This window comes from Chrysoperla carnea, chromosome 2 (genome assembly GCF_905475395.1).
Source record: "Chrysoperla carnea chromosome 2, inChrCarn1.1, whole genome shotgun sequence".
In the NCBI taxonomy this organism is placed as follows: domain Eukaryota; kingdom Metazoa; phylum Arthropoda; class Insecta; order Neuroptera; family Chrysopidae; genus Chrysoperla; species Chrysoperla carnea.
This window is the reverse complement of record NC_058338.1, coordinates 58,831,319-58,856,085: the sequence shown is the minus strand read 5'-3', so window position 1 is coordinate 58,856,085 and position 24,767 is coordinate 58,831,319. Positions and strand designations below refer to the sequence as shown.

Here is a 24,767-nt window from a genome sequence, read left to right as displayed (position 1 = left end):
TGTCTTGTTATAAATGTAAATAATAAACAACATAAACCCCATTTAAATGGGACCTTGTGAAACTACTCTGTCAGTATTTTAACATTTCCGAGAACTTTTTATGTTCATTCAAAATACATCGAGAGTAAAACATGTAAATAAAAGACAACATGATGGTATTGGTCAAAGAACGCAAGCTACATTATATTAATGACATTTTTTGTTGTTTGATTCAAACGAGCTAAATATCCGCTAGACAAGTTCAATGCTTGATAACTCATTTTATTCTGTAATATTGATATTATAAAATTAAAAAAAATGTCTGATTTCAACAATATTATGATTCAAATTTTTAAGATGCATTTTTTGTCAAATTAAAAAAAAAAACTTAAGAAATTTAATTAAACAATTTTTAGTAAATTTGGCAGTTTGTAATGTTTATGATGTTGGCTTTGCTAACAATAATTTGGTTATAAATTATATAAACAAAAAATGGTAGAGATCAAGAAAATAGTTTTTCAATTTAAAAAAAATTAATAATTCTGTACAAATTCATTTACCTATAATTAAAAAATATCTATAGCATTCTCATATAATCGTTGTTATTAATTATAATAATAATCATTTTATACATATAAACAGCCATTCTGGGGGAACTTCAACACTTTTTTTTTTAATTTTTATTTTTGAGTATAATTAATTTGTTAAGAAGAGTTTTTACTTTGATAGTTCACACATCACTGTTTTTTATCAGTTTTTTTGTAGACTGCTCACTACTTATTTTTATTCGGTATCACAATTTTTTATTAAATTTTAAATTCACTTGTATATTTTGAAAATTCATGTATAGATATTTTGTCTTTCGTGTAGCACTATACATAATCTTCCATACAGATTATATCGTTAGCCTCGTCTCAAACCAGATGTCCTTCTTGTTCTATGGGTCCTTGAAAATTACCAACGTTAGAAAATGTTGTCATAGATGGTATACAATCATTTCTCTAAAACAATTTTTTAAATATGAAATTTTTAACTAAAAAATCATTTACCATAAGCTGGTAAATGATTGAATTTAATTTTTGTAAAGATTAGGTATTAATGATTACCTACACGAGAAATTATGAAACGTAATTTCCAATTTCTGAATCAATTATTTTTAATTAGCAAAATATGAAATTTGTCGAAAGAGCCAATAATGTGATTAATTGGCTCAAATATTTTGTGAACATAGATAGGGTGTCAAAAAAAGCCAGTATACAAAATAAATGATCAGAAAATTGGAGTAATTTAGATTCAAATTTTGTCTAAAAATTATCCATTAAAAAAAAAATATTATTTCAGTTTTTTTACTTACCAAAATGCCTGTTTGGCCTTGTAAGCCTTGCGGATGAAGAATTTGTTGATTTTGTACACCAGCACTTGTATTATGTAAAACATCTGGCGGTACAGCCATATTATTTCGTTGTGCTGTATGATGCCGACGTAAAGTACCATTTGCCGGCATTGAAGGTGGTGGGGTTGGAATTGGAGGTGTATGTGAATGTTGATGACTAAATTCTAATGGTGGTGGATATGATAAATATCGATCAGCCATATTATAGTAGGAGCCATCAGTTGGAGGGGCTGGGGACGGAGCACTGATATACGACGATTTAGCTGAAAGAAATTTGAGAAAAATAGATTATATTTCATTTGTCAACCATTTTATGCAATCCATATTACATAAACTAACAAAAGAGCTAATAGAATACTATTTTATATTCATATTTTTAAATACTTACCCGACATATTTCCACTATGATCATATTTCCGTCCACCAATTGATTGATCATCACGTGTTCGATTTACATCTGCTTGATTATTATGATGTGCGTGATGATGATGTGGATGAGGTAGTGTATGAGTTTTATGAGGTGGGGGTAAATCCCTATTAGGATGCATTTGCATTTCATAGGCTGGATAGTTTGGTGGATAAGGTGATGGATATTCACCTTGATCTATGAGGTATGTACTAGCGGCTTGCTTACGGCCTTCATCCTAAAAAGTAAATTTAAAAAATTGAAATTTATTTAATTTATTTGAAAATTTTGGAAGAGAATAGGCTAAAACGGTGAATAGTATAGATAAATCACCACATTCTCCAGATTTAGCCCGCTTAACTTTGATAAAAGTGTCTATAAACCAAAATTCGTTGTATAAGCTATAGTCTAGACTGTACAGGATCTATAAAAAGTATTTAAAAAAGTGGGGAAAATGTGTACATAAGGGTTTCTTTAAGGTGATTTATTTTGAAGGAGACAAAATATTAATGATTATATGAAAATTGTGCCTATTGCGTACTGATTCCCGAATTTTCTTGGATACTTACCACATAATCAGCATTGCTTCCTTCGTTTGAATATGTTTCACTTTTTTCGCTAACTGATGAAAGTGTTTCTCCAGTAACTGTATCATTGTAACTACTTGGTGCATACATTTCAATGGTTGCTGATTTACTAGTATGACCACTTTGTTCTAAAAATATTGAAAATCAAAATTATTGACTTTTACTTCCTGAATTTTGGGACCTATTTAGCGCTTTGCTCGACCAATAAGAAATGCTATACTACAAGCCTGTTTCTATAATCGCATTTTTTATTGGTTGTTGCTTTTTTCTGCTAAACAAGTTCATATTGAAAAAATTAAAAAAACTAAATATAAAACTATAATACCAAATGAAAATGTTTTACGGACAGACAAATAACTTTACATTACTTTGTGATATAAATTCTACCTTTTATCCTTTTTGATCTTTTTCGAAACATATAACATGCAACCAAAACAACATTAATAAATAATAAAGTAATTCCAAGTATTGATACGGAAATAATAATAACACGTGGAAAGTCAGCTTTATCCAGATATTCATCGGTTAATACTTGTTCCATTGTACTGACAACACCTAATCGAAACAAAACAAAAAAAATTTAATATTTATGTACCTGTAACACGTTTTTTCGCTTTATGATGCAAGCAACATCCGATTAGTAGAACGTTAAGAAGTATTAAAGCCGTGCCAGAAATTGTTCCCACTATAATCAACATGCCAGGAAAATTTTGATTTGATTTATCAGAACTTGAATCAGATGCTGTTGGTGAACGATATGAAGGTGGTAATTGACCTTTGCGAGAAGAATGGAAGAAAGTTTTGTTAGTTATATTAAAGAAAAGCGTAAATATGATAAAAGAGATTAAGAATGAAATTTATAATATTATCTAAAAAAATTAATTTTTACTAAGTTTTTTGATTTTTTGATGAGATATAGATTAGAAAAGTAAGTAAAGATGTCATAGGTAAACCCGTGATTCTTTTTCCACACATTGTTTTAATATAAAGTTGAATAATAAATAAATAAAAGAAGGTATATATTTTTATGCAGATAAAATAAACTAAACATAAAGGATGTTCCAATAAGAACGCCGGTCTTGAATTGAAGGCTATTAGCAGTGCTATCATTTAATATTAAAAAAGAATTACCCGTTCGTCAGTAGACAGCTGAAGGTTAAGTAAAATGAAGTGTTACAATACACAACAACATACACATGAATTCTCATTATGAAGAATGATTATCAAAATAGTGTAAGTTTGGCAGCTACAGTTTGCAAAATGCGTTCAATTATGGGACATCGAAATTCTCCAAATGAAGCCACTGTGAGTAGGTTAATGAAAAATTTTTGTCAAACTGGGTCTGTAAATGACGAGAAAACAAAAACACGCGTCCGTCTTGGTCACTCGACTGAAAATATCGCAGCAGTGCGAGCAATTGTTGAGGAAAATCCAACCACATCAATTCGGCATAGAGCTCAGCAAATTAGTGTTGCCACAACCACTATGCATCGAATCTTAGCAAGAGATTGAAAGACCAGCATGTGGTTTCAATAAGACAGTGCAACATGCCATACAGCCAGACAGCCAGAGAAACTGTTGAATTACTGTAGGAGTCATTTCCTGGTCGCGTTATTTCTCGTTTAGGAAATCGGTATTGGCTGCGCAGATGATGCGATATAACGCTTTTAGATTTTTTTCTTTGAGGTTTTTTAAAGCTACAAGTTTATGTGAATAAACTCGCAACGATTGCAGCCTTAAAAATGAAAATTCAACGCTGTATCAGTGAAATATCGCAAAATTTATGCGACACAGCCCTTGAAAATTTCATGGAAAGACTACGTCTGTGTCAACAAAGTCGAGGCGGTCATTTGTCGGATGTTTTATTCTAATCATGACACCATGATGTGCACTTCAATATTGAATAAATGTTTCTTATGCCTCTAATATACATGTTTTTTTTTATTTTTATTTTTTTTTTAAATCAAAATTGGCGTTCTTATTAGAATACCCTTTATAATAGATAAAATGACTTTTTTGATTTTGATTTTTTTTTTCAAGAATTCAAACAGCCTTGAAAAGCAATGATTATTAGCTTGCGTAAGATGACATTTTATAAGATAAAAAATTCCATTCACGCAGTCATATATGGCTTATTCAACATCGCTTAAAATCTAAGTTTAGATCGCTTCAGTTCGCATAGAATAAATCCTTGTAATTTGAAGTGATCTGCTGTTCAGATTAATTAATTATGCAAAATTAAATAATGTCAAAAATTTTTTCATTTTTATAATTAGTAAAAGCGTGATACGATTTTTTGCATTTTCAAGAGTTAATATGTATGAAACCAACACCAAAATTATAAAACTTAAAAATAGAATATAGATATAAGTATATATATCCAGAAAATTTTTTTACATAAATTATTCCATATTGAATGCTCTCAATTTTTATTAAATAAAAAATATGTCCAATTTGTGAATAAAACTAACAAAATACTTACTTAATGTTTTTGCTCGTGTTAAATCTGGTAAATATTTGCTGGATCCAAGTTGGTTCATTGCCATAACAGAGAACACATATTCCGAACCTAAATCCAGACCACGGACAGTAAGCATTGTTTGATTATCGGATGGTACATCTTGATATTTGTAGTTGTCGTCATTTATTAATCTATAAATTGAAATTGAAAACGAAAATTAATTTTCTAATATTATAAATGACTTATCATTTTTATTGCAAAATTTTGTCTAAGAAAAGCGAAAACAGAAAGTTAAGTAAAACTATATGGGTTCTGATGGAAGATAGGTATCCATTATTTTATTGTGGGTCAAAAAATTAGTTAGGGATCATCCATAAATTACGTGTAAGAGGATGAAATTTTGGGTATGGAAAATTTGTTAAATTTTTTACTATAAAATTATATAGTTTACAATACTTTGTTAAGGCAATGTTCAGCTTAGAGTTCAATGGTATCAGAAATCTAATAAAACATTCTGCCTCCCGGAATATTCTTAGAAATTTTCCGCACATTCAGTCAAACATTATGTAGAGTAAGGTGTAGTACCCTGGACACATTTAACTTGGATTACTGTACAGTTTCTCAAAAGATACGGCTTTCTATGAGATAGCAACTATACGAAGACAAAGTTTACGTATTAGAAGCCAAACAATCTGGAGAGTGATTATTTCTAGAATTTGAATACTTGTAAGAGAAACTTGTAAGATTTGCAAAGTTTTAATCAAATATATCATATGATGCTTTCCCCTAGAGTGAACTTTTATGATTACAGTCCGAGTGCACCTTGTATCGAGAACCGCAAGTTTTATATTTAAATTCTCTAAAAAAAAAAAAAATATTAAAAAAAGTATAAACAAATAAATTTTGATTCCTGGTGCTACACTCTCCCCCACTCATAAAATAGAAAACACAATTTTTATCTTGTAATATTTATGTAACATGAAGAAAATAAAAGTGACATTCCGGATAAACATTTCAACATGTACATAACATACAAATATGAAATAAATATGCATTGAAATGTATATATGTGTTTTTTTTCAGTACCTGTATCGCACGCGATATGTACTCCTCATACCACCATCGAAACCAGGAGTCCAGGCAACAGTCACTGAATCATGTGTGACATTTAGTATACTGATACTGACAGGCGTATCCGGTGCAGATGTCACTTCTAATCGAACTGTTGAACTAGCAAAACCCATTTCATTCTTTGCAACACATTCATATGGACCATAATCGGAGCTTGTTACATGTTGAATTAACAAAATGGATTCATATGTAAGTGAATCACGCTGAAAAAATAAAATAATGTTTAGTCTTTTATATAATTTTCATGTAATAACTACAAAATAACGTTGTTACCTTATGATATTCGACAAAATATTTACTAGATGCATTTGCTTGAATTGATGCACCTTCACGTGACCATATAAACCGAGCTTTAGGCGCTGCTGACGCTCGACAAACTAAACGTGCTTGTGTTCCAACATCGGTGGCAGCTTTCATTAAACTAGGTGATGTATCTAATTCTGGTTTATCTATAAAATATTTCAAGATTTAGTTAGTAATCTTGCCCACTGATTAGAGTTTTGCAGACAAACAAAATTATTACTTACATTTCACGACTAACAAAACTGGTCGTTTCGTTACATTGCCAATTTTATTATCTGTAACACATAGAAAATCTCCAACATCAGCTCTAGTCGGATCATGTATTGTTAATGTTGACGTTTTATTTTCAAAATTGAAAGTAGTCGTTGTTCTGCCTTCTAAATCATAATTACTTCGTTCCCATGTCACTGAATTTTCTGTTAATGGATTTCCATCAACTGTACATTGTAAGGTTGCATCCACATGTGGATTTACCATAACAGATTCCGATATAGATTTAATAGTTATTGGATCTATGAAAAATAGATAAAATTCATGTAATAACAAAAATAGTATTTTTTATATAGAAGGGATCATATTTTCATTTCAAAATTTTTTATCGACCAATTTTAAAGGGAAGTATACATATAATTGGATGAATTCTACCGGATTTTGTTAATAAATTGGTAAAAGTTTGGGAAATGACTAATTTTAAAAAAAAATAGGTTTCTTTCGTTTAAAAAAAAAGAGAAAAGTGGTTCGGAATTTATCGAAACATATAATCGCGACACTCATTTTGTAACAGATTATTTTCTTATTTATAAGTAAATAAGCATATTAATAATATAAATAAAAATAATTTTGTGATGAAGGTTACTACGTAATTTTTATCACCTATCGAAAGTTCGATCTTTTTAAATTTGTAAATTTAAGTGGAAAATAATAACTATTCTAATAAATATTGCATTTGAACTTACATTCAACGGTGATATTGATATGTAAAACATTCCCGCCTTGGGAATTTGTTGCCTCGACAGAGTATACTCCAGCATCATTACGATGTACTTTAGTGATATTCAGAAGAGGACCGTCAGAGATAATTCTGTCAGATAAGCTCGTTGTACCACTATTTCCAACTCTAGAAATTGGCAACCCATCTTTTGTCCATGTATATGCAATGTTAGGGGGATTACCGTCTGCTTTTACTGTTACGATAAGAGTTTCATTCTCTGTACCAACCACATGTTGAGGACTGCTTTTTTCATCAAAGACAGGTTTATCTGTTGGATAAATAAATATAAATTGTGAATTAAACAATTGTTCAAATTGCATTTAGATTTTATGTTTGTTAAATATAGAAAATTATTGATTTAAATTATTTGTATGATAATATTATTAAGGGTTCCGTACCAATGCAATAATAAAAATAATAAATTTTGAATGGTACTTTATTTTGTATTTTTTAATGCAGGCATCAAATAATTATTTGTTTTCACTTGTTTATCGTAAATTTAACAATATTACTCGATAGATTTGATAACTAACTTGAAATAAATAATTTTAAAGTATTTTGGTGCTTTTTTCTGCTTCTCGAATCTGTTCGAATCTGTGAGAAGAGAAATAAACACTTCGAAGTATTTCAACTCAATTTATAACGTTTTTTGGTGCTGAAGATTTAAAAAAAGATGGGACTTTGTAATAATAGCGTAGGACACTACAAAAATACTCTTTGCGTTCCAATGTTAAAAAGTCCATAGATTTCATAGATACAAATTTTTTTAAATAATTATAAACAAAAGAACTTACATAAAACTTGAAGTGTAATTGCATCATGTACACTTCGCTGTAATGCTTCATTGGCGGCTTGACACGTGTACACTAAACCATTCATATCTTCCGTTACATTAATGTTCAATTCAATTGATGAAACATAACCACCATGTAATCCTGGACGAGTGGTATTATTAACACCACGTACAGCAATACCTTCACGCCACCATGATAATTTAGCTGGTGGATGACTTGAACTTGAATCGCATGTTAATGTTGCTTGAGTATTTGGTTTTAAATCAACTGGATGCTTTTGAATTTTCACATTATCTGGTGCAACTGTACACATTTTATATTTTTAATTTTATTACATATTATGAATGGGTAACTAGTCTAGTATGATTTCAGCCATCACTATGAAAAACGATAATTTTCCAGGTCAAAGTTTTAGATGCATTTTATTTCATGAATAAAAGAAGGTATGGAAAAATTTTCTTATTTCATAATCTAATATACAAACGATTGAATTATCCTCGTACGCTAACTGATAAATAACAGCTAAGACATGAAAAATTTCTGATTCTTACAAATATCTGGCAACTCAGTCAGTCTTGGAAATTTAACCGTTTTTTAAGTGAAGACTGGGGTATTGAGCGAACATTTAATTCAATAATTACTTACAATAAACGTCTAATGTGATTGTTTCAAATAAAGGAATTTCTGTTGCTGCATTTGATGCTTCACAGCGATATTGGGCCATATTATCTGTAGCATTTGCAAGGATTTTCAATTCGGCTGTTACAGATCGTTCACTTTTACTGATGGTACTGGATATCTATAATAAAAAGTTTTATTTAAAAAATATAGCAAGATAAAATTAGTTCATTTCAAAAAGGCAGTCGTAAATTATAGTCTAGTTATTCCTATTCTAGTTAGGATGAGTTAGATTCCCGCCGTCACAATAATAATTCATGTAATTATTAGTTGTGATGGGCTAGTGTATAGTATATGCATGGTATATGCATGAAAGAGATGCACTCAACCTCTGAAAATAATTGAAGAGCTTCTGAAAATCCTAATATTTTAAAATGAGCAAATTTATGTAAATTGTATTACGAATTGTGACGGTCTATGTATGCAGTAGTGAATTGTTTCTGGTAAAATGGCGGACCATAAATTGCGGGCGATGAATTCTCCGGACACGCATATTAATAGTTTATTATTAGCACACATAGTTTGAGTTTTAACCAAAAAATTTATTGGCAATAATACTTACAAATTAAAATATAATTTAATAGATTTAATTCGGAAACAAAAATAATAAAACATAAAATATAGGTGAAAATATTTCATATAATTTACAAAACCACCAGGAGGACTATGATATATTATGTGAATTAACTACACTGTTGTTGTTAACAATTGTTTTACAATTCAAAAAAAAAAATTGTCCTTCGGAAATGTTTGTGTTATTCTTTTTCAACCCGATCGAACAATAATAATATGAATGTTTTTTAAACAATGGATGAAAAATATTGAACTAATATCATAAAACATTTTTTTGTATGTGGAAAATTATATTCACAATTGCAATGAAATGGTTTAAACAATTTTTATAGGAAGTTCAATTCATTTTATAGAGCCATTGTTAATATGAATGGATTTTCACGGACAAATTTCATATATACAGAGTACATATATGAATAGTATTCATACAGAGTTTTGACTTCGAGGAGATAGAGGGTGAGCAAAAATGATATGCCTGATTGAATTAGTTCGGTTCTTCTATTCAAAATGGTTGACTACTTTACCAAATTAAAGTCGCTGCTATAGTTAGCAAAAATCGTGAAGGTGGATTTTGAACCACAGATAACAAAAAAGATCTAGAGAAATTAAAACATTTCTAGAATCTTTTCTAAATATGCTATTTCTAACGTCGGTTTCGCAATCACCAAAAAAGTCTCCATGGCTCGCTTCTGGTTTAAATTATACCTTACCGACAATTAACTCAGAGAGAATCCTGCATCACCTTGGAAGACAGACAGATCGAGTTGAGAACTTTTTCGCCACTTGAATGCAGGAGAGATAAAATAGTCGGGAATATAACTTTTTATGATATAGATTTTAAAATTTAGTATTTGCTGTAGAATTTTGAACTGGAAGAAAATGCTAGATACAGCAACGTTTTTTTTTCGAGCAAATTTTAGATAGTATTTTTTTACACGAAAAAAGTATTGACAGATTTAAATTGTGACTTCAATATAATATTTTTATTATAAGGAAATAGTCAAACTTTCGGATAACCTAGTTACAATGACAATCTTACAAATATATAAAACACGAATACAGTATTTGGTATTATTAGGTTACCATATCGCATCACTATTATATTATACTAATCGGTACCCGTGACGTCGTAAGCAAATTCAGATTGGCAGAAAGTATCTTCTAACCTCTGCCATCTGCTTTAGCATTTCGTATCTTATTTCTGGCCTTCTTGGGGTTATTTTTTTTAAATTCAACTACTCGAGGTCCTGTTTGAATGAAATTCTAAAGAATTCTAAATAAAAGAATTTTTACAATGTAATTTAAAAAACACCACCTCGATAACTTTAGTAGTTTTCCAGTGATAAACGCACATAGCGAAAACAGTTTTCTGCATAATTATATTCTAGAATTTAAATTAATTTTGATTTAAAAAATAAAAAACTAATTGAATGCAACAAAGCAGTCACGCATGTGTGAAAAAAACCTCATCTTTATAGCTTCAGCCGTTTTACATTGAGGAGCGCACATAGGCAAAACTCTCTATAATTGTATAAGAATATAGATTGTAGTCGATATTCTTGTTTCGATTTGTGAAATTCATACATTATTTATATACACATTTTTATACACATTCCTTACCTTTTTATCATTTTTATACCACGTAAGGGTTGCTAAGGGATTGCCACCAGAGGACATACATGATATTTTCTTCACAGTACCAGCAGGAATTGGTGATCCACTTGTATATCCTTGAATAATGGGTTGACTTGGTGGATCTATAAAATATATTTATTCGTTTCTTCAATTTCAATGTATTTATGTAACTTTAAATTGGTGATTTTTGTAACAATAGAAAATCTGAATTATAAGAGACCTATTTGTTTTCTACTTGATTATTAAATTTCGGAAATTGCTTTTGACAAATGATATTAAATAAATCACGGTTTAACGGGATCATTACAATTTCCTGAATACTTTTGATTTTGAATTTTTTTAGGACTCAACGCAATTAGATGAAAAGTTAGAGTAAAATTTCATTAAAGACCAAAAAATTATTATTCTACCTCAACCTTTAAAATTTAATATAAAAATTACTCAGGAATAAACAAACTATATTGATTCGGCAATAAATTTTGAAGTTTATTGACCTCATTTTTGTAATTAAGGATGTACGTACATGATTTTGCATGTTTAACATTGGTTTAATGGGAAAAAGAAGATGGATGATATGTTTTCATAGATTTCTCCAACACTAGTCGGCGGAAATTAAAAAAAAACTAAATACCCGAAAAAAAAGTTTAATTTTAAAAGACGACCTTGAATAGATGCAAGAGTATAGAGACTGATTAAAGATCAGAACAGAGTTGACCTCATTCTTTTTTGAAGCCAAGGTGATGATTTTTGCATACTTTATTTACAGAGGTAATACCTGTAAAAGCTGCAAGGAATAAAAGTCGACAGTAATTGCTTAGTTATGATTTTCCAATTTACATACTTCAAAAACCAACATAAGTGATACATCGAGTTCTAAAAAAATTCAATCAAAATTGTAACTAAAAAAAAACCGTAATTTCCTAAAATTAAATTCTAAAACTACGCATTTCCTGGAAGAAAATTAAAAATAAATCATTATACTTACATAAAATATTGATCGTATGAGTACTGACAACATTTTCAGATAATTGTTGATTAAGGCCATAACATTGAACAACCAATGAACGCATTCCTGGTTCAATAACTGTCGTAATATTTGATGTTGTTATCCATCCACCATCTGGTGATATCGCATTACGCTCAGTTGCGTTTCGTACCTAGGGATATATTGATAATCATTATTATAATGCAATGATATTATTATATACCATTATGTTGTTGAAGGTATTCATCTATCAACGCTATCTTCTACTTATATACGATATTGTTATTATATGTTATAAATATGTTTTCGTTATATTTTATAATATTTACAGTGCGTTTCAGAAGGAATGATAAATATGTGACTTAAGTTAAGGAGTAGATTGTATTTCCTACGGATGGGTTATTGATTAGACATGGTCCAATTATACAGACGATGATAAGCAATTTGTACTAGAATCTAACATCAGAACTCAGATTAAGTCAAGTGACAAAAAAAAGTTATTTGAACTATGTTCCTTATCGTACGATATTTGTTTGCTGATTGAGAGTTAAAACCAAAAAAACTGTAACAGACACCAAAAACCGATACTTAATCAAACAACTATTTGACTTCTAAAATTAATACTTGAAATTTTCAGAAAAATATCTTGTAAATACAAAAAGTAAGCGTTAAATTTTTAATGTACCAAGGTAAGAAAGGAATATAGTTCCTACCGAGTGTCCCACAACACCTCTCGATCTTTCAATATCAAGAAGGTTGTTCCTCAAGGTTGAATACCATCTTCATTCAACATTTACTCAAAGCAATTTCCTAAGAGGCGAAGCATGTATTTAATTTTATCCTGGATTAAGAAGAAAGAATCAGTACTATTCCTAGCTATTCATCTTAATGACTATTTAATGAGGTAAAAACTAATGAAACATTCGGCTTGGCCATTAACACCAGCAAAACAAATATTGTGCTAATATCGAAATCTAAAGTGAAAAAAATTAGAGATTTGGGAATTTTATTATTTATTAATATGATAAAAACGGTTTACAAGAACATATTTAAGTATAAAAAGTCTTCGAATGATTGTGTTACTTGATATATATTGTAAATTTCTTGAAAAAAAGATATCTAGTGGTGAAGTACCTTCATTTTATTTATAGTGCGCAGTTCCGTGTTAAAAAAGTTTTTTTCACGTCAATGAAGGTTCGTCGAATTTTGATTAATCAAGTCAATCTCTTGCACAACTTCAACGCAATTGTTTGTAAAAGTTTATTCCAAATCTACATGAAACCAATAGTATTTGAATCTTTCGAAAAAATGGACTTGGAATCCACGTGTAAAAAAGGCAAATTTTGTAAAAAACAAAAAATTGAATCATAACTGTAAATCATTTTTTTGACATACGTATGACCACATAATTTTAAGAATCAAATAATTTAACCGCAAGTAAACAGAACAAAAGTGTTCGTTTTATTTATTTATGGCAAATATGTGATGGTTATTCACCTGAAGCACTCTGTATACTAATAATATTATCAATAAATTGAAAGACCAAATAACAAATAAGTATATTGTCATGATGAAGTCTTTTTATACCATTTATATATGAAATATACATAGTATATTAAGTTTAGTCCAAAGTTTGTAACGCCTAAAAATATTCATGCTACGAAAAAAATTTTGGTATAGGTGTTCATAGAATCACCTAATTAGTCCATTTCCGGTTGTCCGTCCGTCCGTCTGTGGACACGATAACTCAAAAACGAAAAGAGATATCAAGATGAAATTTTTATAGCGTACTCAGGACCTAAAAACTGAGGTCAAGTTCGTAAATGAGCAATATGGGTCAATTGGGTCTTGGGTCCGTAGGACCCATCTTGTAAACCGTTAGAGATAGAACAAAAGTTTAAATGTAAAAAATGTTCTTTATAAAAAAATAAACAACTTTTGTTTGAAAATTTTTTTTGTAAACTTCACTGTTTAACCACGAGGGCGCTTATTAGGTGCAAATTTTATAGTATGCATTAATATGGGAATATCAGTGTGTGTATTTAAAAGTGGATATCTTTTTTTATTAACGTGACGTCAAAAAACAAACGATTGTTTCATCAACACTGTCTATACATGGTATTTCAACAATTAACTCAGTCAATTGTTTGTTTTCACTTGTTATTGTTATATTTTTTTTTATCAATATTATACAAATTTTTAATGACAATGGTATTGAGATGGACATATTTTGTCATATTTTTCATTTCCTTCACCATTGCTTTAATTTTCTTTAATCGAGTCGCCCGAAAATTCGAATCATCAAAATAGATATTTCTAAGAACTCAAAATGCAAGCGTTTAAAAAACGTGGCTACATTTTTATTGAAAAAAGCTAATTTTGTTTGTATTTTTCATTAAAAAAAAATGAATGAACAAAAATCTATCTTTTAATTTAAAAAAAAAAAGGAAAATTTCCTATCTTTTTTATATGAAAATATTTTAATGGTAGACTTAACTCTTAATGACATGACGTATAAAGAGTAATTAATGTTATTTAAATACATTGGTGCCTGTTAGCATCAACAGTGGTATAGCAAGCGCTATCAAGAACGTATACGAAATGTTTTTACAGTTTGTTTTCACTGTGAAACTCAAACCTAGAAAGGTTTTTAATACATATAAATATACTTTACCTATGTACACTTATGATACAAAACAACGAAACTTACTTAAGGCTGTTATGTACAAATTTTTGATTGGCGTGAAACATTCTTTGACTGTCGTAAAACTTAATAATTTTTTTAATAATCTTCTTAAATATTCATTGGTGGAAAAACAATTTATAAAGAAAAGCGGTTTTTCAGATAAGAATGTTTATAGTTACAATTGAATATCAAGCACTCCAATTATACCCTTTACTCTATCGATTTGAAAGGATATGTTATAGGTTTTCATATTTATTTTTCGAAAATCCTGTTAATTTTTCCTAATTTCAATTTTAACACCCAGGTACAAGGTAATCAGAAAATTTTCTGTAGTTCCAGGGCAGGTAAAATACCCTCCCATTAAAATGGTGAAAGAAAAATTGCAAAATATTCTTCCGTTTGAGGGTACTATGCTAAGAGGATTCTTAAAAAAATGTAAAATTTCACGCCAATCAAAGAATGTTTAAAATTTGTACCTAACTCGGTTCAACACGATTCAGTTTTTATAAATTCAAGTGTACTTATATGATATAGGTATAGGTATATGTACATATACAGGGTGTCTTCTTTTTTAAGTTGACATAATATGTTTAAAACTCAAAAAATTGGTTTTATCGATAAAATTGCTTCAAGCAAAAACTTTTTGTTAAAATTGAATGAAGAACGTGCTAAAAAATGGTTTCAAAAAAATGTTTGCGTTTTTATAAAGAAAATCTTTCTAATTTAAATTGTTCGTTTAAATTTTGTTAATTATGAATGAGAGGGAGGTTTTAAATACACTGGAAAACTTAGATTGAATTCAATATCCATATAAGATGCGTGCCTTTGAAATTAACATTTTTCGATTGAAGCATTTTCCTCGATTAAACTTATTTTTCGAGTTCACACATATGTCAAGTTAAAAAAGAACCACTCTGTATAACGAGTTAGAACAAGGAGATACTTTTATGTGGCTGATAAGAAGCTTATGTTCGTTACCTGTCTCCCATCGACCATCCATTTGATCTCTGCAGCTGGATTGCTGTTGGCTGTAGCACACGTTAGTGGTACGGGGTCACCTACACGTGCTTCGGTTGGCCCAGTTATAGTTACAGATGCGGGAGAAACTGCAAACAAATACCATAGCACATAAGTGAAGCATGAGTAATTAGTTATATATTTTTACTCCCAACATGTTTATTTATGATGGGATAAAAAATTGTACATGTTGTGTATATTCTGTTGTGATTACTGAACCACGTTATTTATTTATTTTAAATTTATTTTGTTTTAAGCTCATTTATAATGAATTTGTGATGATTTAAGTCTTTTATATAATATTTTATTAAATCATCATCATGAAACAAAATAGTATGGCGGTTAGGTGAGGTTACATTCAGAACTACCCTTATCCTACCTCCTAAATTTTTAATATCTGGTGTAATTTTCAAAATATGATAAAATGAAATTTTTTTTAAATTATTTAGCTTTCTATATTTCGAAAACCAAGGTAGATATCGAATAATTGTATTATTATTTTTTGTCTACATTCATGCAGTTATAACAAAATTCATCATCAAAGTTGTAAATAAGGTACAAATAATTTCAACCCTAAATCTAAAATTTGCTTGGTGTTCGTACTACCTTAAATACAATACTTTGTTAAGATTTCATAATGGCAATCATAGTGGAGATTTATACCCCCCAAATTTAAATAACCTGCCAGTAGGTTTTTCATATCTCAATCGCGTATCATGTGCACATAAAAAGGAATTTGTTTTTTACTTTACTCCAAATTTCGTCGATCGACTTTTACGAATTGTTTGGCAAGTTCCAAATAGGTTGATCGTTATCAATCTGCTTATGTTTTTCCATACAACTGTGCCGAAAAAGACTCTCTGGAGTCGCTAAAATTTAAGAGGTTTTTTTTTTTTATCTTAGCCCTGATTGTCACGAGCTCGAGCAGTGGTACAAAACGGCAGATAGGACGATGTCTTGATGAATATTAAAATCTCAATGTAGCTATATCGCAAGTTTAAAATATCATAAATACATTTAAGCATCTATCGAAAATGTCTGTAAGAGCTTATTAACAAATAAAAATTATCGAATCGTTGTTGTCAAAGCTTTTGATCAGTCAAAGTTCGATGTAAAATTTCACTTGGTCGCCGAACTAAATACTAAAAGCATCATGGACGTAATATAAATTCACTCAATTTTATTATAACAATTTTATATTATTTATTTATTTATTCATTTTTGTTTTGGTGTGAAACTTTTACAGTTTTAAAATGAGAATTTAATTTTTTTATTTCTCAAAGAACTTAAAGAACGAGTATTATTGTTGTTTCATTCATTCATAATTAGTATTCATAACTGTGAATATTAATTATATTAAAAAACATTTATTACGACAAATTATATTTGAATTTAAATGACTGTTCATTCAATAAGACTATGGGTGTTGTATTTTTCAGAATTTTCGGTTTTTTTTTCTTTTTTTTTTGTAGAAATATACAAAGAAAAATTATAATTTTCTGAAATTTAATAAGATATAGCTCGTTAAACTTTTTCTCAGCTTTTTCACAACAAATCCTATTTCGTAACACAGATTAGGTCTATCGATTCCTTCGAAACAAAATATCCTGCTAATCTTATCTTATATATTTAAACGAGCGATTGGAAACTAGCTAGTCGATATATATATATATATATATATATATATATATATATATATATATATATATATATATATATATATATATATACATATCTTGGAAATGGCTCCAACGATTTTAATTTAAATGAGCAGCAGGGGTTTTTTGGGTCGAATAGTCGATCTAGCTGGGTTTCATGACATTTGTGTGGAGACATTTTAAACGGTTAATAAATTTGTGTCTTTTTAATTAAAAAAAAACTGAGCAAAGCTTGGTTATCCAGATATTTATAATGATTATGTCTTGATATTTGGGAAAGAATCATCTTGTATCCTAGATTCTAATGCTTAAACATAAATCATAAGACATACTGAACAAAAAATTTGCCTGTTGCAAAGGTGAATACCGGTTATTGGGTATCAATTTTGAAATATACAATCAAATTTAATCAAACCATGTATACTGGAGCACGCCACACGAATATTTTGAAAAAATTAAGCATGGAAAAGCTACTGGCATACGCGCAGAGTGTAACCTATGGATAGCTGTTAATAGTATTTTTTACGAATTTGAGGTTTTAAGTTAAGTCAAAGACCATGATTTGCCCTATTTATATGTCAAAATTTTTGTGCTGCTTAATTTATTCACAACATTCTTTTGGTGTACATGATATACAAATATTTTATTCGCATTCGAAAAATTCGAATGTACCATATCCTAATTATTGCTATATGCTGAAGGGTAAAACTATATAAAAACGAAAATTATATTGATTGATTTTTTCTAATAAACCAGGCGCTGGATGGAGTTGAGTGTGCAAAATGTGAGGACCACATTCTGCCTATTGATACATGCTTCGAAAAGCTTATAGATTAATAATCCGGATGGTGATGGAAACCTTATTGTTCCAACCCCCCTCCTTTTCAGGAAGAGTTAAATGTCAATTTTTTGAACCATGTAACGCTACCCTATTTTTTTGGGTAATTTAACGTAAAAAAGGTCTTTAATTGTGATTTTTTTCGTTACGTTTACCGTTTTCGAGATATTAACAGTTTAATGTTTGAAAAAACTCCAAAAAGGCCATTTTCAAAGCTTAAAAGTTATGCTAAAAATTGAAATTTTTCACCTGATCAAAATTCTTAATTTTTTAGCATTGTTTTTCAGCTTTGAAAATGGCCTTTTTGGAGTTTTTCCGAAAATTAAACTGTTAATATTTCGAAGGCGGTGAACTTTACGAATAAACCACAAGGGGTCTTTTTGACGTTAAATTACTCAAAAACTCTAGTGTATAGTTTATCTGGTTCAAAAAATTTGCATTTTACTATTTCTGTGAAGGAGGGCGGATGGAGGTATACAAAAATTGCGTCAATAGGTTTTCTGTCATCATACGGAATATTAATTAATTTATAAACTTTTCTGATCATGTATCAATAGACAGAATGCAGTCGTCAAATTTTGCAGACTCAAGTCCATCTAGCGCCTGTCCTATTATAAATAACACATTCTCAATAACTGTAATATGGACTATCAAAATTAACAAGAATTCCAAGAAACAAAAGTGCTATATTAGAACTATGAATTAAATTAATTGAATTTAAACTAATTATTATCAGCTTTGACTGGTAAAATATAATTTGTTGTATATTGTTTGGTAATAACATAGTAAACATAAATTAAAGGCTGTTGATATTAAATTATGATAACCCTTAAAGTTATTTTACACAACCATAAATAAATATTGAGTTTACATCATGTTCGTATCAGTATTGTAATATTTTATGTGCTACCTCTCTCTAGCTTGTAGCTACCATGAATAAAATAGCTTCTATTTAAATTAACTGCGTATCCAGAAGAATATACAGGATGTTTTAAAAATCACTAGGTGATTCAATAACGCATAACTTTCGATATTAATCACATTTTCGGATCTAGACGCTTTTTGTAACTCGTTCGTTCACTTTGACCAACCAAAGTTTTGAAAATAAACTTTTTCATCAACTGTTAACTGTTATAAATAAACATTTTGTTACTAGGGGCCATTTATTAATTGCGTAAGCATAATTTTGATGACTTTTGACTCGCCTACTCCCCAACGTAAGGACATTCCCCACACACCTCTTACAAAAGATTCAATCTCGTTATAAAAAAAGTCTATCAAGGTAACCCACCAGGATTGATTGAAACACTAAAATGAGGTGGTTCAAATTCAACTGACTAATGTGATAAATATCAAAATTACATGAGCCTGAAAGTCTTGGGTTTTCGTATCAGCAACTGAATTTTGAACATCCTGTGTTTATCATGTTCAACATTAGATTAACCAGGTATATCACAAGTTATGAAACTATCAGTTGCTATTAAAGAAGGAAATTTTTTTAAATAAATTTTCAATTTAAATTCTTTTAAATGCTTAAATATATGTAACTTTTCTTTTTAAAAACTTTATGTTGAGAAATCGGTTTTGTTTACAGGATAAATTTTCTTTAAAGAGTGCATTTGAACTTTTCTTTAAAAATAAAAAATAAAATATATTCGAAAATTGTTGTCTATTTTCGTTGCACTAAAATTTTATGATTGGAAAAACTACTAAAAACTATTCTTCGATATATAGAAAAATAATGATTTACGAAATCTTTTTCTTGATTTATGAAATTCTCTGCTTGCTTCTGTGTATTATTTTGTCAAATAATTCAAAGACTATTACGCAGTAGGACAAGAAGTGAAAAATCCTGTGAAATTTTTTTTGCTATATGGCAAGGAATCAGTTTAAAGAAATTTACTGTTTCTTATTAAAAGGTAACTATATAGTCTGATACGATTTGAATCATATTTCGTGAAATAGTTGATACAACAATATTGAAAAGCTTTAAAATTTATAACAATCTATGTGTGTATTCGTTTGTAACATATTTAGTTCAGACATTTGTTCTTTGCAACCGACATATGATATAAACCGGTAATAAAATCTCTCTAGAAGCTTGGGGATTCTAATAGATTTAGTTAGTTGATAATGTTATGGTATAAGTCTATACATATAGATATATTATTATATATAAAATCTATATACTCACAGAGGACAGTTAAATCAATTTGTGTTTTGAGCGGTGCACGAGACATCACGTTACTTGCTTCACACTTGTATCGAGCTTTATCGTCAGCTGCATCTGCTACAAATGTTAATACATTCTCTGATTCTGTACGCTGTGTTCGATATGTCATTCGAACCTAAAAATAATATAATATATAAATATTAAAAAAACTAAGTATAAAATTCAATAGTACCTAATGTTAAAATTGATTCAATAAAGAAAAATTCATAATATGCGAACTCGGAAAATTATTTACTTAGTTGGTGCTGTATGAATAGCTCTTATTAATCTAATTACCAAGCGTTTGAGATATTATTCAAGTATTTATACCATGTATATATGAAATATACCAAGGTATACTAAGATAAGTCTCGCTTAAGTTTGTAACGCTTAAAAATATTGATGATATGAACAAAATTTTGGTAAAGGTGTTCATAAAATCAACTAATTAGTCCATTTTCGGTTGTGTGTTCTTCTGTCCGCCTATCTGTCTGCCGACACAATAACTCAAAAAGCGAAAGAGTTATCAAGCTGAAATTTTCGTAGCGTGTTCAGGATGTAAAAAGTGAGGTCGAGTTTGTAAATCAGCAACATAGGTCAATTAGTTCTTGGGTCCGTTGGATCCATCTTAACAACCGTTAGAGATAGAACAAAAAATTAAATTAAAAAATTGTTCCTTATAAAAAAATAAACAACTTTTGTTTGAAACAGGTGTTCGTAACCGTTTTAACTCACTGTTGATCAGGGAGGGTACAAATTAGGTTAAAAAAATTGTATAGTATGTATACAAGTTGTATATATTGTAATTTATGCGTTACATATGTTATGGATGTGTTTGTTTGTATATTACTATATCCACTGAGGAAGTGAGAAAAAGATACTCTTATTACTTTGAGTGAAAGAATAACTATCTTTTTTTACTTGCACTACGTAAAAAGCAAACGAAAAAAACGAAATACATGGTATTTCAACAATTAACTCAATTGTTTGTTTTCACTTGTTCTATTTGAAAGACTATTCAAGAAATATTAACACATACATACATACAAGATACGCGCGAAAAACACAACCACTACTTGACAGTTGGGTAAAAGAATTCAAGATGGGTAAAATAATTCGGCTACAACAATTCAAAAAAATTTGTATATGATTTATTCTGTGTAATATTTTTTTTCGATAAATATACGGTTTAAGTGTTATTTACGGAATAAAAGCATTCATTTTTTATGATGAATCTTGCCAAAACAAAAAGTGCAAGTTACGTAATTCCGGGAATTATGAAATAGAAACAGACATGAAATGAACTTAAGTCTAAGCATTATCCTTAGCTATTAAAACATTAAAGTTATGAGTTTTTCTCTTTGAAATCGATGTTTTTTTTAAACTTTACCTGTTCTCCATTACGATACCAAATAAGTTGTGCTGGAGGATTTCCCACGCGACTCTTACAAACTAATGATACTTGCTGACCTCTTCTAATAGTTTCACCTTCTGTGTAACCTTCAATGAAAGGCATTGATGGAGGATCTGAAAAATAGTTATAGGAAAAATTGATTTATCTTGCTCAGTATATTACACTTTAATTTTTAAGAAAACTAAAATTTACTCACATAATACACTAAGTTTAACAGTAACTCGCATCGGCATATCAGCTGGTAATGCTTCATGACGAGCTTCGCATGTGAATGTGGCTGTATCGTCAGCTGCTGTAGGCGTTAATGTGATTCGAGACATGACATCGAATCTTTTTGATGGTCTTCCGTTTGCATTTTCTACTTTCACCACGTGATCTTCTCGTTTATCTGTAACGTAATAAACGTAAGTCAGTCTTTCCCTCTTAGTTTCATTGTGATTCTAGATGAAAAGACTTTTCTCAAGTAATAAAATCGGGACAGCAATAATGGTTGAATAAAAAATTCGTCCTCAAAACTTCTGAATATTTGGGAATGTTTGTTCTAGGAAATTAGAACAACAGTCTCTGTCTCAAAGGCCATTAAGCTTAAAAGTTTAAAAACTAAAATTTTTACAGCTTAGTGATCAATTGTTCAAGAATGCATAAAATTTTCAGAAAACATAATGGAAAGTACGAGCAGTGGATAAAAGTTAATCCAAAAGATAGCGGCTATACGATCCAGGTATTAATAAAATCAAATTGTTTTTATCAAAATACGAAAAAGTTAATTAAAAATAAAATACGCACCTGTATTATAAATATCGTTATTTTTATACCAAACAATTGTTGCCGCAGGTTTTGAATTCCGCACATGACACTCTAAATGATATTCTTCATTTTCTCGAATTTCAATTTTTGAATTTGCCGCATGATCGACAATTTCTATTGATGATGGCGGTGCTGTAACAAAAATAAAAAATTAGTATCATAATTATAATTTGATGAAAATTTTCGAGATTTATGAACAAGTCACATAAAAAATATGACAGGTACATTATTTATCCAATTTTATTGCTACATTCTACATCGGATTATTTATATATGTTTACAAGTTTATAGAATTCTTTGTATGTAATCATTTAAAATCAAAATCATAATAGTTTTTAGCGATACTAGTGAGATAAAAGCATTATTAACGCGAAATTTGCAAAACGAGTGCGTACTCCGAATTGGAAAATCGCAGAAGTACGTTAATAATGCGCTATCACACGTAAAACGAACAAAACATATCTACGCCTATAAAATCTTGAAAATAAACGATAATTATTATTTAAAATTTGTCATGGCTTATTGAGAAAAATAGAAAATTAAAAAAGTTACCATAGTGAATAATGAATAGGGTATTCTACTTATTCTACTTACTTCAAAATGTTGATTTTGCTAATAAAAAGCCATCAAAAATTTATTTCGGAAAAATACACACGCTTCCTTACCAAAAACTTAAATTAAATTGACAGACATATTCATAGACAACTGATTAAACAAATATAAATACTTATTATCTATGGATATATTATACCCAGCTGTCTAAGCTGAACTAATTGACGGTGTATGGTTCTTACCGATATGACATCACATCAGGGCTTGTCCGCGTTTTAGGTCACGTGATATACAGTTTAAAAATTGCGATTTTTAATTTTAATATTATAAAGGAAAAATGTGCTTTTATGACACGAAATCAGAATATTTAAGTATATTTTTACATAAATTTTAACTTTTTTCAAATTTTATAATTTATTTTTCACTACTGTACCATTTTTCACTAATTTTTCCGACGCGTATTGAGTGAGAAAAGTACCTCTTCTCTCACGAGCGTAGATAAAGAAACTATTTCCATTATAAGTTCAAATGAATATTTTAATTTAAAACAAAAATACATTTTATTAAAACATTTGCTAAAACCAAAAATTTAAATTTGATATAAAATTAAATGTTTATGATTTCAAAGGCATAACTGTACACAATTTATTAAAAAAAAAATAATTATAAAACACATTATTTGTGATAATTGTGTGAGTGAATGAGCTTTGATCATGATAATGATTTTCACTCAAAAAACAAGCATTAATATATTTTTCATCATATATAGTTCATATTTTATGTATATAAAGTATATTTGTATTGACCAAATTTGATTTGCATTTTTTTTTACTTAATTTTCACTTCATCATTCACTTTGGTTTGTAAAATTTGTCATACAAACCCACACGTATATTATGTATGTGTGTCTGCTATCGGGTCGTATCATCATTGGTTTGTTTAAAATTTAATTAAAATGTCACTTGATAGCTTTTTAATATATCATTCGGTGTATGTATGTAATATGCATGGTATGATATAGCACCTATCACGTATATTTTCGGTGTATCATCTACCTATCTAAACTAACTCCCATTGGTCTGGTCTGGTCTGGTCTGGTATGTATTTGATCTGTGTAAATTTATATATTAAAATATACAACTATGAAGCTTTTAATAATTTGTATATGATCATCATACATACAAAATTGTTCAATATTTATATCAGGTAAGATATACAGAATGCAGCATTGATCACGTTAGGCCGTAAAACGTTAATGAATGAAGTGAACCCACCCTTTTTTTCACGTAGCTTAAACTTATATTGATCAATACATCGGCAGTGTGGCCAAAGGCCAAAATTTTATAAAAAAATTCAAAAATTAAAGTAATTCACTTCAAATTGAATTGCAAGGGTTTTGCGGACGCTAGTTACAAATTTTATTTCAAATTTACAGAAATTTACCTTCTCCACCCTTTATTGACCACCCTCTGGAGTAAAATATGTATTATTTATTATAATCGAGTTACATATCATTTCGAAGGTTTTAGGATCGCTGATTACAAATTTGATATCATGTTAACGAAAATGCCGCCTTGTTTTCTATCGCAATTAATTCTAAATGTCGGAGACGATCTCGTTAAATGCTGTAAGAATTATAATCTTTAGTTTACTGAAACACTTTTCTA

General features: G+C 29.3%; 1 protein-coding gene across 1 annotated transcript; it reads right to left on the bottom strand.

Annotated features, from left to right (window-relative positions):
* Positions 1-694: 694 nt before the first annotated feature.
* On the bottom strand, positions 695-22,682 carry LOC123291453 (nephrin). Its single transcript, XM_044871750.1, has 19 exons — positions 22,528-22,682; positions 21,938-22,129; positions 21,718-21,854; positions 20,310-20,463; positions 15,581-15,708; positions 11,917-12,088; positions 10,917-11,053; positions 8,691-8,844; positions 8,046-8,348; positions 7,217-7,519; positions 6,485-6,772; positions 6,231-6,406; positions 5,913-6,160; positions 4,848-5,017; positions 2,961-3,140; positions 2,348-2,493; positions 1,761-2,016; positions 1,334-1,635; positions 695-980 (listed from the first exon to the last, which is right to left on the bottom strand). The coding sequence occupies exons 2-19, from the start codon at positions 22,059-22,061 to the stop codon at positions 894-896; spliced, it is 3,465 nt and encodes a 1,154-aa protein (XP_044727685.1). The 5' UTR covers positions 22,062-22,129; positions 22,528-22,682; the 3' UTR covers positions 695-893.
* Positions 22,683-24,767: the final 2,085 nt, after the last annotated feature.

Excerpts from the sequence above, each read along its gene's own strand:
- LOC123291453 (XM_044871750.1), bottom strand. The coding sequence starts at position 22,061 with ATGTCTCGAATCACATTAACGCCTACAGCAGCTGACGATACAGCCACA. Across the intron at positions 11,054-11,916 it reads TCATACGATCAATATTTTAT|ATCCACCAAGTCAACCCATT; the intron begins GTAAGTATAATG and ends TATATTTTATAG. Across the intron at positions 8,349-8,690 it reads AATCACATTAGACGTTTATT|TTGCACCAGATAATGTGAAA; the intron begins GTAAGTAATTAT and ends AAATGTGTACAG.